Raw genomic sequence first — 17,753 nt, 5'->3', positions numbered from 1 at the left:
TATTAATGGAAAGTTAAGTGGAAGAAAAAGGTGCACAAGCACAAAAGGATAACTGCTTTGAAAGGACTGTGAAGCAAAGCCCATTCAAGAGTTTGGGGCAGAGGAATGGAGATTCATTGCTTCTGTTCCTCAACACATTCATGCAGTAATGAATAATGATAATGAACCCCGACTGAGCACTTTTTACTGTAAAGTATCAGGATTTTGTTTTGTCATTTGAACACTTTAATATATTTTAACTAAATTTAAGGTTTTCATAATATGACAGTCAATATGAACAGAAATAAACACTTGACATGCATTTCTGCATATACTGTATCTAATAACTAAACAAGAAGAAAATAATTTCAATATTTTAATTGTTCCTGTGCGTCTTTGTTAGACATTTTATAACCAAAATCTCATTTGATGTCAAAAGGGGTTTGTGCATGGTAAAGAAACAATGACTTTTTATTTTAAAATAAATACATGAAAGTGCTTCACAGTATTAGCAAACAACTTTTCCTCAAGGCAAATATTTAAACACTGTTTTTAAATTGTAGCTTAAAAATTAAATAATTTCCTCATGTTAGTAGTCAAAACTTCCGTTTGCACTTAAAGAAAATAAAATACTTGCAAGATATTTAATGGTTTGACTCTGGCCAATGAACACCATAATTTAAGTGAAACTACCAACAGAAAAACCTTTAAATTAAAAATATACTCTTGCATGGTGACGCCTCATGCTCCCTCTCTCTGGTTTAGTTGTGGGCTGGAATAGTCTGTTTGCAGCTGGGACAGGCCTGGTTCCGGTCGGCTTCTGGGAGTCCCACAGCGTACTCTGTTGTGGAAATCAGCAGAGTGTCCAGTGTCATTTCCGTACATTTGGCGATGAATCGAATGAAGGGACGCACGTCCCCCTCGTTGGCCGTGTTCAAAGTGGCGTAATATTCTGCCCTTTGCTCTTTGCGAATAGTAATTGGCGGATATCTCGCCTGCATGAGCACGAGGTTCATGAGTAGCCGGGACGTGCGTCCGTTCCCGTCTACAAATGGGTGTATGTACACCAGCTTGTAGTGGGCCAGAGCTGCATACTCCACAGGGTGCAGCTGCAGGGCTTCCTCAGAGTTTAACCACTGGACCAGCTCGTCCATGTGTCGCTGCAGGTCTTTGGGGTGTGGTGGGATGTGGTGGCCCACAAACACCTGGCTGGTCCGCAACCGACCGCCCTCCACGGGGTCCACGTAGCCGAGCACTCGTCGATGAATCTCCAGGATGTTGCTGACGGTGATGGCTCCTGATCTGGACAGCAGCGTGGTGTTGATGTACTTCATGGCTGCATCCACGCCGATGGCCTCGTTCTGCTCCTGGAGACTCTTTCCGGGTACGGCGTAGCGAGTCTCGATGATGTGTCGGATCTCGGACAGAGTGAGGGTGTTGCCCTCTATCGCCACAGTGTGATAAATGTGGTGGTAGTATGTCTCCTCCATTACTCGACGGAGCGCCGAGTTGCCTTTGGGAATAGACATCAGCCTGCGGACTTTACTGTCAATTAGGCTGAAATAGCGCTGGTCGATCTCCTCCACCAGGGGAAGGGTTCGGTCTCTGCTGACCAGAGCTCTCTCATTACATGGCGAGAGGGCCAAGGCCTTGGTGTAGAGGTGGTCTGCCTGGACCACATCCTTCTCCTCCTCCAGTATGGTCCCCAGCTCCGTCAGAGCATCCACAAAGTCAGGGTTCATACTAAGAGCATGCACCAGCAGCTTGTGAGCCTTCTCCCTCTTCCCAAGTTTCTTCATCTCCAGAGCCTGCTGCAGCGCTGCTTTGGCCTCCAGCTCTGTCTCTGCATTCAGAAAACAGAAATGATTTAAGTGAAACATACAGCAGGAAACTAGATTGTTGGGGTACATAATTACATAATTATTACAAAGTACTCATTGAGACATGTTTTTAATTACTCTTATTTGTTATTTTATTCACATTACAACCACAAACTTTAAAAATTTTGAACTTTTTCTAAACAAATAAAAACAGAAAAGTGTGGTCTACAATTATAATCACTTCCTTTTACTTTCATACCCCTACATATAAGCCAGGACTACTAAGTACCTTCAAAAAGTCGCCTGTGCAATTTAGTTGTGGTACTGTCACAATTTGAATTGTTAACAGTTTGAACTCCCGTTTTATTTAATTTCTCATGCATTTTCACAGTTTTTATTGCCCTGGTATATTTTACAGTACGTACTGTAACATGCGTCTGCTTTAAATATGAGCTCTGGTCACTGGATACCAAAATATTAAACTTTGTGGTCCATGTGTAAAACAGGAAAACTCACACCGTCCATTACTCTCAATATAATCATACAATGCAGATACTTTTCTTTAGCAGAGACAAGGAGGTTGATTAGAAGATGGATGGAACCAAATCCTTGGCAATGGTGGAGAAAAAACAGTTTGAGGACATGGAAGATTTAAGTCTGGGGTAGAGCTTCAACCTCCAGCTGCAGCAGATTGAGTCAAACAGAAAAAAACTCCCAGTGCCTTTAATAGGCCGTCCGTACCTTTGCTGGGTTTGGTCCTCTGAGGCAGCACATCCAGGGCCGTGAAGGGGACAGTCAGGCTGGTGGACTGCACAGCTGGAGAAGGCTGTGAGCTCCCCCACAGCTGGCAGCGGAGCTGGTTGATGCCCCTCATGGAGCCACAGCACTGGTTCTGCAACCCTATCAGGGGAAGCAGGAGGGCCACCAGAGAGCCGAAAACCACGCACAGCAGCGGGCCCCATGCTCCGAGGACACGGCGGCCGCTGATGTAGCACCACTCCGTCACAGCAGCCATGGTGAGCCCAAGTTAAATCCTCCATCCTTCGGTGCTAACAGCCCCCCATCTAGAGCCGAAGGGTGGCTTGAGAGGAGGGAAACCCCGACCAGAATGAACACCTGCCCGGTCACCGGAAACTTTAAGAAACCTACGCTAGCTGTTTTGATTTACGTCTCTGTCGTAGTTTGCTTCTTTCGGTTAGCGCTTCTGATGAAACCTCCAGAGTAAGATTGTTTCTCTCCGTCGGTACGAATGTGTACACATCAAACTTCCGCTTGGTGACATCTGGGTAATCTTGCGTATTATTGGTCAGAAGCTTATTGAAAAATGGTGCCTATTGGTTAGAAATATAGCAAAACAATATGTAGTTCGTAACCGTTTCTGATTGGTTCGTGTGTGGGATAGTTTTCCCTCAGCGTAATCTGTCAGGCTTAGTTTACGCAACAGTTAGAAAATTACGACGAAAAGGAGTTAAATCTATTTAGCTTTCCCGATAAGATGAGATTGTGTCTGGGTTTTGTTTTTTAATTTTTTTTTTTAAAGATTGTTCTTCACTGCTGAAAATAATTGGTCTTTTTTTTATCGCTTTATGCCTGTACAATCAGTTACAGGGACAGTATGAAGTAAACTGAATGTTCTGAACATTACTTGAACAGTTAGGTTGCTCTTATACCTTGATAGGATTCTGAACAGACAGGATCCCTTTTTGTACTTTCTATCCATTTTTGTGTAGTCAACTTGACGTCGTTTTATTTTTTAAATTATTTTTTCCCTGTCACAAATCTATATGTTTGTAGGCACCTCTAAAGATGAGTAAATAGCCTTAAAGTATTTTCAGCTTTTGTTGCAAGTCAGTTTATTTAAAAAAAAATCTAACATTTAGCTTGAGTAATCTTATTAGGTGTCTTTTTTCTAACAGCAGTATATTTTTGATTTAAAAGAAAGTGACACTGGAAAAACAGCAATCTATTTAGTCTAATTTACTCTGTGTAGGAGAGCTGACGCCCACCATTAGGTAGCTAGTAAGACTCAGAAGCATTCAAGATAGTTTAGTTGATAGCAATGAGTATTAGTATGAAACATATTAATGGTTTTGTAAACAAGATTAATACATTATTTTATGAAATAAATGGACTTATGTAAATATAAGTCCATTGATATAATTAAAGTATGTGGTTGAAAGCAGAAACTCATCAAAACTGTATAAGATGATGAAGGACAATAAAAATGTTTTCTTGTAGACAGAAAATACAAATTAGAGTTTAATGATAGGAGAGATGATAGAGTTGCGTCCGTGCAAAAAAAGCTTTTTTTAATGAACTGCTGTCTGGATATGCAACCTAATTAACACTGATACCCTTAAATGAATTCATGTGCAACCAATTGCCATCAAAAATAGTTATCAAAATCCATGTGTTTGTAATTTCGTCTTGACATAAATGCATTTTTTTATTAAGATCTGTATGGGATTTGTTAGGAAACACCAGTAAATCAGCAATATAATGAAGACCAACTAACACAGGAGACTGGTCAGGGTCTGAAGAGAGCTGGCTGGAGAAGGTTTTATTTCAGAGTGAAGGGAGCTTAGTAGAAAAGCATGGGAAATTTCCCAGATTTCTATTAAGTAAAATAGTTATGAAAATCTTGCATTGTTTTCCTTCAATTGCAATAATTTAGAGAGACATGTTTTTTTTTACTGTGAGAGGAAATTGGAGTACCCAGAGAGAATTTATACATGCACCAAGCATTTACAGAATGGAGCATGTAAGCTCCATGCTGTTTGCCTTTCAAATAGCAGTTTATGGACGCTAAGGTGCAAGTGTGATGTGTTACTCCTTTAAAAGGCCAAGATTTCTTCAGAATCAGTGTATAAAACTGTGTTTGATACAGCTGCACCACAAGGTCACTGAGTAGAGTATAACCCTATCACACACACACCGCAGAGGCATGAACAGTTCATGTGGGTCATAGACATAAAAACACCAAGACACACACACATGGTGAATCTTAAAAAGTGTACTTCTCTTAGAATAGTGGGAGTTGCCTCATATTCTGGTAACTATCTTAGTTAATAACATTAATACAATAATTGTCTGAGGAGGAGAACAGAGGAAGAGCAAGGTTGTTCTTCCGACCAGTCAAAATTATTTTGTATTCCCATCATATATTACATCGGGAAACTGTGAACCATGTAAAATAGAGAGAGCCAAAAGAGCCCAGTCTTGAATAAATTATGGACAATAGTTCTGCAGTTTTCTATCCTCAAAATAAACCAACACACCAGTTTTTAATACTCCAACAATGCAGAAAAGGCAAAGGCTGGATTCGAGCTGAGGACCTTTTTGTGCTGCCATCTACAGCATGCTAGCTCACATGTTGACCACTTATGAATTTTTATTTTAAGGACTGTAGCGCTTTGTCAATTTGTCAATTTTATGTCCTTACAAACACTAGAGGGCAGTAGTGTCCTTTTAAAGTGCCATCCCAATCACAACCCACCTCCTGTTCTTACTGCAGCATCCATGGCCTAAAAATCAGTAATTTTAAGACATGAGCATATGGCTTCTATATTTTAAATGCAGACTGACAGGTGAGTCTTAAAGTTTTGGGTTTTTTTTTTTTCATTAAACCCCTGTTCTGTAATACATCTTATCTATTTATAGCAGCTTTAATGTAATTACCACCTGCTATGAACAGCATGAGGTGATCGGGACTGACTCCCTGGATAGATGCCAAAGCCAACGCACTTCTCTTCAGCAGATGGGCATGGCAGGCGATCAGCTCTAAGTAGCTGTTATTCATGCACAGTCTGTGACTTTACACACCCAAATACAGTCACTACTGCTACTACAGTTAGAGTTATGAATGAATAATTATCTCCCTGTTTCTTTGTACTTTTATAAGTTTTGAGTTTATGAGGTTTTCCTTGTTGTGTTAAAGCCTGAACCCACGACATTTCCCACAACTGAACAGTCTTTTTCTTTTCCTTTGCCTAACATTCACCTTGAAGCATAATAGCAACGATTATTAGTAGGCTTATATGTTTTATTTACACTGGATACCCGTTAACGAAAGAGGAGGCTGTGTAAGGTACAATTACCTTTATATCCCAGTTGTCTGTCAAGGATGATGGATGGAAAGGAGCAAGAAAGATGGAAAACATGATGACATTTAATCAGCCTGCTGTCACTGATTAACTGTGATGGCTGAAAAGACAGCTGAGCCCCGTGGGATGCAGGCCTGAATATTGTGTAACTAGGTTAAAATTATAGAGACTCACTGCTGTATAAATTTGCCACTGCGCCAGGACATATTCATCAGGCTGCAGGTATAGGAAGCTGCTTTCTCTCCATTATGCATGAAACCAGGCCCATTGCCGTGGAGCCCACAAGGAGCCACAACAGGAATTTCCACATACGCAGCCCCAGCATGCAGTCAGTGTTTGGGCCATTAGAAATAAATGGATCACAGAGCAAAATCCTAGCAGCACGCTGCACTGCCGTGGAAACGGTCATTATGACAGCCTCACCCTCTCCTAATCAGCACTCAGGGAAATATTTACCTGTTTAGCTGCAGTGAGAGCTGCTTCATGCAGCTTTTACTGGGGCCACAACTACATAAGACACCTCTATGCAGGAAACAATGAAACAAATAAAAGAAAAAACAAAGCCAGACCTTTTCTAGCCTTTCACCACTTTATTTTTTATCATCTATGTTATGATGTAATTTATAGTTTGCTAAGGAATTTGTGTAACCACAATTATGTTGAAATGGTACTACTAAAAAAACTATCAGTAGCATTTTCTTTATGCTACTAACTCCGGCCATCTTTTTAACAGCTCCAGATAAACCAACAACATTCTAGTAAGTCAAAATATTTGGTCGAATTTAGGGGATTATTTGCTGTAACAGCACAATATCATAATCAGGACTTTCTAGCTCTGGAACCTGGAGAACAAATTTGCTGGGTTAAAATATGTCTGTCTATCTGTCTATGGAAGAGGATTGAAATGCCTTTTTTTGGATGCTTCATGGCACTTTTGGATCTCTATCCAGATGGAAAAGTCTCATGAATAGCTTGGAGTCTGTTATCTCTAATACATAAGCTAGTTGTGCTTTTACCCCCTACTATCTTTGTGTTAAATGACCATAATGAGGTATGGTCAATGAGCTCTCTCATTAATGTCAGAGTAGTTAAGGCATTTTGCATTGAAATTGGAGAGCGTATGCAGTAAGATAATTTTCTCTCCAGCTGACCTGCTAACTTAAAGCACACTCCAGAGATGACCTGTCAGAGGCCATTAAAATAACACTCTCTCTTTCCCCCGTTTGCTGGAACTGGGCTCCAAGAGGTGGAAAATCCATCTGCTCACCTGAAAAGAGTCAGTGCAGGAAATAAATCCCCCTGGCACAGGAACCAAACATCCCTCCCTAACGGCTCACACTTCCCCATCCAGCCTCCGCGGAGCCATCTGCAAGCTTGGCTTTCTGAGTGAGAAGAGACTTTGTTCTGGTTGACAGGGCTGGGTGTCAGAGATCGAGAATCTAGTTAGACAGTCAGAGCAGGAGCGATGGTGGCTCTCTTTACACTCTCTCAGTATGAATGCTTCAGCAGGCATGGTTGCGCTGTGGGTGGAGGGGGTCGGGGGTCTCAATGTGGATGGCAGAGAGAAGGAGAGACAGACTTATACCTGCTGCTCCGCTCAGCTTCGAGCATCTAAAATGTCCATCTTACCAGAGGGAGTCTGCTCCAAAATGCAACAACCACATTTTCATTGGCAGAATGACAAGCGGCGCTACAAGACAGTTTGCGTGAGGTCAGGATGGCTTTCTCCTCTCAGGTACCAAGAAGTGAGGGCAGGCGGCTCTGGCTGCACTCAGCCGGTCCAGGAGCTTCTCTGGGACCAATAAATCACAGACTACAAAAAAGGGCAACTATCACAGCTCTATCCAGTTTCCTCCTGTTGGTTACAGAACAATACTGTAAATAATTTCAGCTGCTTCTTAATGTTCGTGTTTCAATGTTAGATACTTGGAGCAGGAATGTTGATGAAATAGCCAAACTAAAAACTGTTTTTCCACAGTTTCTCCACTTTCCAGACCTTTCATCACCAGTGTAAAAGTTGTGCAAAATGTAATTTTTCTATTGGATCTTAAAACGCAATATTGTTTCTGCATGTAATGGCAGAATCAACACAAAAAGGGTTCACCAGATATATCATCAGCTTTCCTTCTGGCCAGTCTCCAGACCTACATCTAGAATACGAGGGTTGACACAAAGGGGCTTTTCAAAGCATTAATAGTGCCAGAAAATATGCCACTGGTGGCTTTATACCCTGTACTGTCAGTTTGAGGTATTTAGGTATTTATTTAGAACAGGAAAATGCAAAAGGTTTACACATAAAATGGAGAAGCAGTCCGTTTATATAATCGTAAGGAACATAAAATAAAAAGGAAACCTAATAAAATGAAACAAAAAAAAAATGGCAAAAGTTCTAAGATCAGCAAATGACCTAACTTAAACTGAATAAGAAATACTCAGGATCTTATATGGAAAGTTACACAGGGTTTGGTTTTTTTAGTATAGGTGTTTATATACAATAAAGGATGCTAAAATGAAATAATGCATCACATACACATACTGTAATGTCAAAACAAGGTTGGGATTTGAGTCTCTTGGCAAAAACCAGCATGGAATGCAGTGTCGATGCAGTGTCTGTTTAGATGTTCTGCTCTGTATTTCCCATCCATAAAAGCAAAAACAGAACCATTAGTTTGCTGTCTAAATAGGTGAACTTCAAATAATTTGTTTCTTTTTTGCATAATGACATTTACTGTTTCCTCAAACTGCCTTCTTAATACAGTGTGAGCTATGCATAAACATAGGAGAGCTAATCCTGTGCGTTCCCACACTGCAACATGTAACCTTTAGAGCAGCTCTTATGTAAGTTATAGAGTTTATAATGTGACTTCTTCTTAGGTTTTCACAAACTCTTTTTCTGTTTTTGTCTTAAACTGACTGGAGAAAATATCTTTCATACTCTGTGGCAAAATGAAAAAATACTAAGACCAGAGGGAGGGTTGGTAATTCATTTTAGTGAGTGTTTGTATGGATTAATATATCAACAGTGAGTAAAGTGGAGGCTTTTTGCTCCCAACGCATCGCCCGAAGCCTGAAGAGACACACATGATTTATTCAGCTCATGCTCCATTCTGTCTGTCTGCTTTCTCATTTTCACAAAGGCTTCCCTTTCACAGAAATGATCGGAGGAGACTGACATGTTTTGAAGCAGGCTTGGGTTCTCGCTGGCTGTCCTGATGGGCCAAATGTTGCCTTATCATAGCACAAACCTCAACATGATGGATGCTGTCCTTCAGGCCCTGACAGAAAGTCAAGTCCTGCTGGCAGGTCAGCAGCTCTGGTGCCTGAGCCAGGTCTAACAGGTGAGCGGAGAGAAAATGATCTGCTGGAAAGACAGCAGGATGAAATAATTGGATCTCCACAAAGGGGAAAGCCATTACCAAGGACCTCCTCTCGGGCACTTCCTGCTGTTTTCACTTATTATCTCACTTCCAGAGTGGCCTGTGCTGCTCAGAGAGATTGGTGCCTTCGCCGGCAGTCATGTCAAATGAATGTAGCAATGATTCAGGTGTTACTCATTATTCCCCTGACACTGGAAGAGAGCAGTGGCTGCTGACTTTGTTTGCTTGTTTTGCTAACGTAATAACAGGCACACAATTAAATTAAAGTGCCTTACTGTAGGAATAAAAATAACACAATTCTTCTAGATGACAATGTTTGCTCATGATTGCTTCCTAAGAGGGTTTGCCTCTGGCTCATTTTCGTCTAACCCACAAAACCCTAAGATTGCTAATACAGTCCGAGATATCTTCATCTAACAACCAGCTCTCTCATCTTTGCTTCAGCTTGTTTTGCAAAAGAAAGTTTGACCTGTACCTTTGTCACAAGCTTTCAATATAAGTTTATGATTGCAATAGATGACACTGAAGTTGCTGATCATTTTTAGAGGAATTCTTAAATTACATGGAACCATTTTATAGTACAAATCATTTAACTATAGTGCATCTGGAAAGTATTCACAGCATTTTGTTGTTTCCCTATTGGTCTATATTGCAGCCTTATTCCAAATTGCTTAAAATTAATCTCCCTTGCAAATTTTTGATTCCACCTGTGGTAAATTCAATAAATTGGACTTGATTTGGAAAGGCACACACATGTCTGCATAATGTCCCACAGCTGACAGCAGGTCAAAGGTCAAACTCCAAGCATGAAATCAAAGGAACTGAAGACCTTTGAGACAGCATTGCCCTGAGGCATAAATCTAGGGATGGATCTAAATATATTTCTGCTGGTTTGAAGGTCCCAAAAAGCTCATAGATCTTCATGGTTAATAAATAAAAAAGGTTTGGAGTTAACGGGGCCCTTAGAGCCGGCCAACCATTTAAGTGATCGGAGGAGATGGGCCTTAGTCTGGGATGTAACCAAGAACCTGATGGTCACTCTGTCAGAGCTACAGCATTCCTTTGTACATCCTACGCTTTCCAACAATGCTTCTTCATATTGTGGCTTACATCCATCCACAGGAGCAAAGTAGTTTGTAAAATAGACCAGAGTTTTCTTTGAGGAGGTTCAAATTGTCACCCGGTTCTTCCGTTTGTTTAAGAGTTCTTGACAATAAATTCCTTCTCTTCTGGGAATTTTGTGGTTTCCTAATGTGAATTTAAAGTTCTCACATTTACCAACACATAATTTCAGATTAAAACTGAATAAATATTAACCTCATCATTTTTCAACTAAGTGTTGAGGAAGAGGATACAGGGTTTTCAAAATTTCTTGGAAGTCTAATCTTCAAAAGTGTGATGAGTATTTGAACTGAATCAGTAGCTCAGTCATACAGCACAGAGAGCATCTTGAAAAGCAATTTTCAAGTTATGCTAAAGTTTCTCATTAATATTCAAGCCTGGATTTTCACTAGGCTGATCTGATGCAAGAATATGATTTGATCTGAACCAGTCTATGGCTCTGGCTCTAAGGTCTTGTTCTGCTGGAGGCTAAACCTCCACCCCAATCTTTAATCTCTTGCAACCTTTGACACATTTTATCCCACGATAGCTTGTGATTGGTTTCATCCCCCTTCCCATCAGTGCTTGGGGAAATGTCAAAACCTGGGATATTTTTTTCAGTCCAACCCTGTTTCAAACTACACCACTACTTATTCTGGTATGCTTCTTAATCTTTGTGATGCTGTTTGTCCACCAGTGTCCTTAGCAAACCTCATAAAACTGAGTAAATGGAAGGATAATACATACGACACAACATGCTAACATTAGCTCTACTTCCAGTAGTGTTTGCAGTTTTCACTGAAATGTTTGAGTTTCACACATAAAACTTGATATTCAAGTTTTAATTAACAGAAATTAGTATAAAAACATTGCACAGATATTTTCCTAAGAGCTTCCTCACATGGCGTTGAATGATAGTTAAATATTACAGACAGGTGCCTTTGAGCCTCGGAAGCATCTGGCAACATCCGATAAATCACTGTGGGCCCATATGGTAATAATGCAAGCATTCCATCTGGAGGCTGATTTCTCTGTATTAAACAAAAACAAATTGCCAGAAGCACTTTCAATCCTCTCTCTTCAGCTTCATATTTGCAAGTCCTGTCTGTCAGAGCTATTTTGTCTGCATGCTTGGAAGGACTAAAAAACCAGATCACAGCTGCTAACTGAACAAAGTTTCTGTCTTATTGTCAGTTTTCAAGAAAAACTTATACATATACTACAATAGTTCAAAATACGCATTCTATCTATCTATCTATCTATCTCTTTATCTCTCTCTCTCTGCCTGTCAGGCCTTCTGTCTGCCTGTCTGGCTATCTATGCTACATTGTATAATCATAGCTGTGTTATTTTTTCTCAGTCATTTCGGTGCATTTCTTACATCATTGCTAACATTTGCACCACAGCCAGTGTATTTCTCAGAACAATCAGCATTACAAACTGCAAAACCTACAAATGTGTTACTTGTATAAAATGGATATGCCATTTTATAAAAGAGAGTGCCCATGTCAATGAAGTGTCATCACAATGAAATGTCCTGGCACCATGTTTATGAACAAGATAATCAAATGGCTTGAACAGGTTTTCATTTTGGAAGTATTTGCAAAAAAGTGAGAAAATGCTCAAGTCAACACCATTTTACACAGCCAGTTGGAATCCACAGATGTTAACAACTAAATGCAAATAAGTGAGCAATCAGTTTTATAGAAAATGACTATTCAGTATTTGTAAGTGTAGTTTTCATAAGCAAGTGAAAATGTTACAAAACAGAAGAGAAATGTATGGAAACTGTTGATGCATGTCCATAAGTGTTTGGTGAAAAAAATGAGAATCTGCTACTATGAAGTGAACAAATAACTAAATGTTATGAAGGTTCATTGAATCTTAATTCTGATCAGAGAAATGCATAAAATTAATTGAGAAACATCACACTTAGCAGCAATATGTGGTGTAATGAATTAACAAAATATTTTTCCTTACTTACCTTTTTCGAAACAATAATGAAAAAAACATTAATTTATCAGAAAACACAGAAGATTCTTTGACAGTAAACATCAATACCCAAAGCATCAGTACCATAATTTATTTTTCAGTATATCTCAGAAAAAAAGATGCTTTGTTGAACAAATGAAGCCATTCTTTGAAGAGGAAAAAATAAGTTTTCCACATTTTAAGTGTTGTGTGTTTTGTTAGTGTTTCTGTGTGATTTAAAGCTTGAAATTGGCTGATTTAAAGCTAATTTCTATTTGTTGGGACTGCAAGTTTACCTTCTTTTAAATCGGTGGAGGGTACACCTCTAAGCTGATCTCTTCTTCCTGCAGTTAGTATAAAAGCCTATTGATGTAAAGATGTAGCATATAGCCACGCTGATCCATCTGTGCATAGCGCAGCTGCCAAGTAGGCAGCTTTAATCTTCTGAGAGCAGCGTCCATGTACATGTCCTGTCAAGTCACAAAGACACGACACAACCAAAGCCTCTTTTGATCTCAGCCCAATTTTCTCAAAGTACTCTCTGTCATTTCCACTTTCATGGTCGGTGTAAATATTTAATATGTGCATCAATAAAGTACCTTGAGATTAGCATGGACTTTCCACACAGTTCTGCATACTTGATTCAGCAAGACTCTCCACTACAGAATGAGTACAAATTCTGATTTCTGGATGTGCAATTCAAAAGGCTTGCAGTAGTAATTATAGCTTAAAATATATGAGGTTCAGTCTCATTTATACTCTACTTTGTATTGGTCAATCACAAAGAATCCCAGTAAATCACAGTAATGGCTGTAATGTCACAAAATGCGAAAGAGTTCATATAGTTTGAAAACTTTTGTAAGACTGTATGATCAAGAGTTTTCACTCACAAGTAAAGCAGATAAAACACTATAACCTTTCTCGTGTCCTTCACCCACATCTGCAGAATATATTTATGTGTGTATGTGTATCTTGATACTTCATGATAGTATCACAAGCATGCCCTTAAAACTAGATGAATTATGTTAAAATTCCTGAGAATGTATGTTTGAAGAAATACAAATCTAAATTTAAATGCACAGAAAACTACCTATTTTGCACATTTGGCCAAGACTTTATCACATATGAGTCACTGAGCCTCTATTAGGTAACTTGTCAGAATGACATTATCCAACAAGAAGGAAACTTCTAATAATAAAAAGCAGAAGTAATATAGGCTCTCAGAAACAGCAGCATAAATTCTGAAGTTTATTGCAACACTTTGCTTATCTAACCATTTTTAACACATTTTTTGCTCTTACCTCCTATGATATAAAATTCAAAAACTCTGCCTACCTTTATCCACACTGCAGCTTTGGATCTGTGGGGAGAAGTTTTATGGAGCTGAACTGTTTTTCTCAGCCACACTTTAATCTCTATAATGGATTTCAGATGGATGGCAGAAAAGTGGCAATAATGTTCAACTTACCTGAAACTACTATAATACTTGTTAACATCAAACACCGGCAGGCAGAAATTCACAAAAGAGTGAGTGAGTGAACAATCTAATGTCATATAAAGATAACTACAGTAAAAACATAAGTTTTAAAATGACTGTGTTATTAATTAAGGGGAAAAGTGACCTCTGCATTTAATAGATACCAAATTTAAGATGAAAATCAAAGTCGTTGATGTGTAAGAAAGCCATTTCTAATGTATTGGGGCTCAAATGAACCACAGCGAGGGCCATTATCCACAAATGGAGTTCACTGCCCTCAGTTAAGGTGAGTGTTCATGACTAAACAATAACTACAAATCTGGGCAAAAATGGCGCCCATCGAAGAGTTGATGGGCCAAAGCAGTCGCTATTTAGCAAAAAGCTAAATGTTCCTAAAATGTTGGGAAAAATATTTTGTAATCTGGAGAGAAAAGTGGAACTTTTTCATGTGTTGACAAGATTAGCAATAAAACTTACAGAATTTCAGAAAATGTGGTAGTTGAATATAATTAATAGTTTCCTTAGCTGTAGCAGAAAGACGTCGTATCCATGAGCTTTTTGGAAAGCATCATAAAAAGATAGTATCAAACATGATCTGTCAACTCAGCTGATGAACCAACGTAATCCCAAATAGCAGGACTGATGCTGTTCAGTAAAGTATAACAGCAGCAAATGTAAAAATGTTTTGTTGTGGAAGAATAGACTAGTAATATCCTTGATATCCCATTGTTATGAGCAATTTCGGTGTGAGTTGTTTCCAACTACTAAAATTAGCCGAATTAGACAGTGTTCCTCCAACCAATCAACTAGCACGCAAAATTGCCTGTTCAGATAATCTGTAATAAGTAAAATACATTTTGTCATCACTTCAGCGTAGCAATGCTCTCTACAAACTATGGAAAAACTGATTCCTGAAGTACTTCTATTTACACAAAGCAAATAGATTACCTTGCTCAAATTGAAATACTGAATAATAGAAACTAACATTCTTGCTGTGAATCAAAATGGGTGCCTTTGGATGGAACTGGTGGAAATAGACACTTTATAAAACCCCCAATGTGACTTAAACATATAAGAACTGTCACCCCAATGTCTGTGTTTTTGTTTTGCTTTTGTTTATGTTCTATCAGTGTTAACTTTCTATTCATTTTCTGTATAATGCAATGCCATAGAAACACCCGATTTAAAGCCATGTGATGTCAGAGGATGGCTTAAGAAGCTTTCATTTCCCCAAAGTTTTCAGAGTCAAAGTTCATCTGCTGACATTTGCTATTTAGGAAACACAAAAGCCCAACAAACCCATTAAAAAGATAGTTTTAAAGCAGAATCACATTGAAAAAATCATTTAGCTTACATTCATAATAAATGTACTTTTCTGATTAACTTTAGGAACATTTACAAATGAAGTATAAAATTGTAGTAGTTTTACACTTTAAGGTGTGTGCTTTGATCTGTTGCTGGTAATGCAGAGCAAATGTTGCCACACTGACTGAGCATTTCCTGTTAAAACGCCTTTGAGTTGCTACAGGCTGCCTCTAAAACACTGTGATGCTGATTATTTTAAAAGTACACCACACAACCCATTTTATAGAAATGAAAACAAAACTTTTTAGGTCCGAGTGGAATGATTAAAAATCTTTTTATTTTCAATGATGCCACCCATCTAACCATGTAACACTGTCAGATAAATACTCCAAACAAAAACAAATAATCTATTTTTAAATTAATTGACTTGTGTAAATACTTTCTTTTAATTATGGATCTAAATGATCCCCATTAAGCTGCTAGTGAAACATAAAACAAGAGTCCAGGTTTCATTAGAAAGCTTGCTGAGCATTTCCCAAAGTAAGTCTATACCTGCTCAGTGTGCATGTGTTTGATTATTTATCACCTTTGTCTTCATTAGAAAATTGAGTCTGTGAGGCATTGGGCAGGATTTAGAAAGTAATTTGGCTAAAATGCATTTAATCTAGTTTATACAATCTATTATTTTCTAATTTTCCACTGAGTTAAATGATTATCCAGACTGAAACACGAAGTAATATGTACCAAATTCTGTTATTATTTAATGACATAGTTATGAGTCTGAAGGATTTTTTGACATGTTAAATGACATGTTGTTGGTTCAGCTCTTCTTCATTGCATAACGTAGGAAACTTCTATTTTTTTTAATCTTTTATTATTTTTTGCAGAAGTGAATTTAGTTTCTATGGAGCCATTTCCCAGCACAATGACATTTGTGTCCTGCAGCTATTATTGCTGATTTTAATTATGACTTTCTGTATGTAGTTTGCATGTTCTCCCAAATAACACAACAAGTATGTTTCCTCCCCCCACAGTCATAAAGCATATCAGGATAATTAGCTGTTCTAATTTGCTGTTAGTTATTAGCATCTGCATAAATATTACCGGTAATCTTGATGTTTCCTTTTTAGCCCCTCACGTTCTGAATATTTTTCTTATTGTTCTAATGTCCACATTATTTTGGTAAAATCTTTAAATTACTGTACAGTTTCACTGCTGACAAGAAAAAAAAGCTATATTTTATCGTGGATTTATTAAAGAAAACAGTACACCTTTATTCAGCTGGCTGTAGAATGCTGCAGTAATAAGACATATCTCAGAGCTACAAGGATCTGTCAAAATCTCAACTTATTAATTACAAAAAGCATCACTGGGAGAGGACGATAGTCATTATGTTATGATCTGAATGAAGTTTGTTTTGTCACTTTGTTTCTGAATACTTTGACATTTTTGTAACTGTCTTTCTGATCTATCTGGGAATTGCTTTATTCCTCCTTGCTCCCCATTTCAGTTTATTTTCCCACATGGTCCTTTTATTGCTGCTTCAGGACCTGAAAGACTTGCTGTGACAAAATGGAAACATGAATTCTGCTGTCGACTAAAACATCCTGACAGACAAAGTTTGGCCATCTGTTTGTGACCTCAAACATGAAATGAACTAGGCTCTGTAGCAGGACAGTGATCCAAAACACACACCAGCAATTCCACCTCTGAGTGGCTTAAGAAAAACAAAATGAAGACTTTGGAGTGGCATAGTCAAAGTCCTATTGAGATGCTATGGCACGAAGGCCTTCCATGCCTGAAAACCCTCCAGTGTGGCTGAAATAACAATTCTGCAAAGAAGAGTGGGTCAAAATTCCTCCACACCTCAGGAAAAGACTCTGCAACTTATTGCAAAAGCTTGACTGAAGCTGTTGCTGCTAATGGTGCAACAATCAGTTATTAGGCTTAGGGGGCAATCACTTAGTGAACCAACACACCACCTTCTTTTAAAAACAAAATTTTGTGTTTACTTGTGTTGTTTTTGACTAATATTTGACGTTCTGAATCACTGAAAGGGGAAAAACACTTTTTCACACCTCTAAATATAATGTGATAAATGACTGAAGACAATGTCGTAGAAATACATTTTTAGCACAGCCTCTCTTCTAAAGTTTGCATTATAGTTTGTCGCCAAGCTTATAAAACAAAACAAAAGGGCTTTTGAGACCATACTGTCAATGATTAAATAAAAAAAAATAAAAAGATCGTTTGCAATCAGCATTTTATGAATTACAGTGAAACGTGCAAAAACAATGTCTCAAATACAAAAAACAACTGTCAAACATTGCCACAGTGATGGCAGCATGAATTAAAAAAAGCACAAACCGTTCCAGACACAGGCAGAAACCTCAGTTTTTATTTCCTCTGTTGAGCAAAGCAACCACACTCAACCCAGTCAATCAGTAACAACAGCTGGCGTATTTACTCCGGCTGTTACATTTTTTTGAGAACTAAATCAAACATCTGCAACAAAAGTTAGGGTTTTACTTTGTTCTTCACTAAATGTGGCGACTGCTAGCAACAGATTTCTCAGAAACATTACAGACGATTCACAAGATATACTCGCTAAATCATGCAT

The 17,753-nt window shown here is 38.5% G+C and overlaps 1 protein-coding gene across 1 annotated transcript; it reads right to left on the bottom strand.

Moving 5' to 3' along the window:
- Nucleotides 1–342: 342 nt before the first annotated feature.
- On the bottom strand, nt 343–3,094 carry ficd (FIC domain protein adenylyltransferase). The gene is made up of 2 exons (XM_028033834.1): nt 2,541–3,094; nt 343–1,822 (listed from the first exon to the last, which is right to left on the bottom strand). The coding sequence occupies exons 1-2, from the start codon at nt 2,812–2,814 to the stop codon at nt 741–743; spliced, it is 1,356 nt and encodes a 451-aa protein (XP_027889635.1). The 5' UTR covers nt 2,815–3,094; the 3' UTR covers nt 343–740.
- Between the last annotated feature and the right edge of the window lie 14,659 nt (nt 3,095–17,753).

Source organism: Xiphophorus couchianus, chromosome 12, assembly GCF_001444195.1.
Source record: "Xiphophorus couchianus chromosome 12, X_couchianus-1.0, whole genome shotgun sequence".
In the NCBI taxonomy this organism is placed as follows: domain Eukaryota; kingdom Metazoa; phylum Chordata; class Actinopteri; order Cyprinodontiformes; family Poeciliidae; genus Xiphophorus; species Xiphophorus couchianus.
Note: the sequence above shows the minus strand (reverse complement) of the source record. Positions and strands in the feature narration are given on the sequence as shown.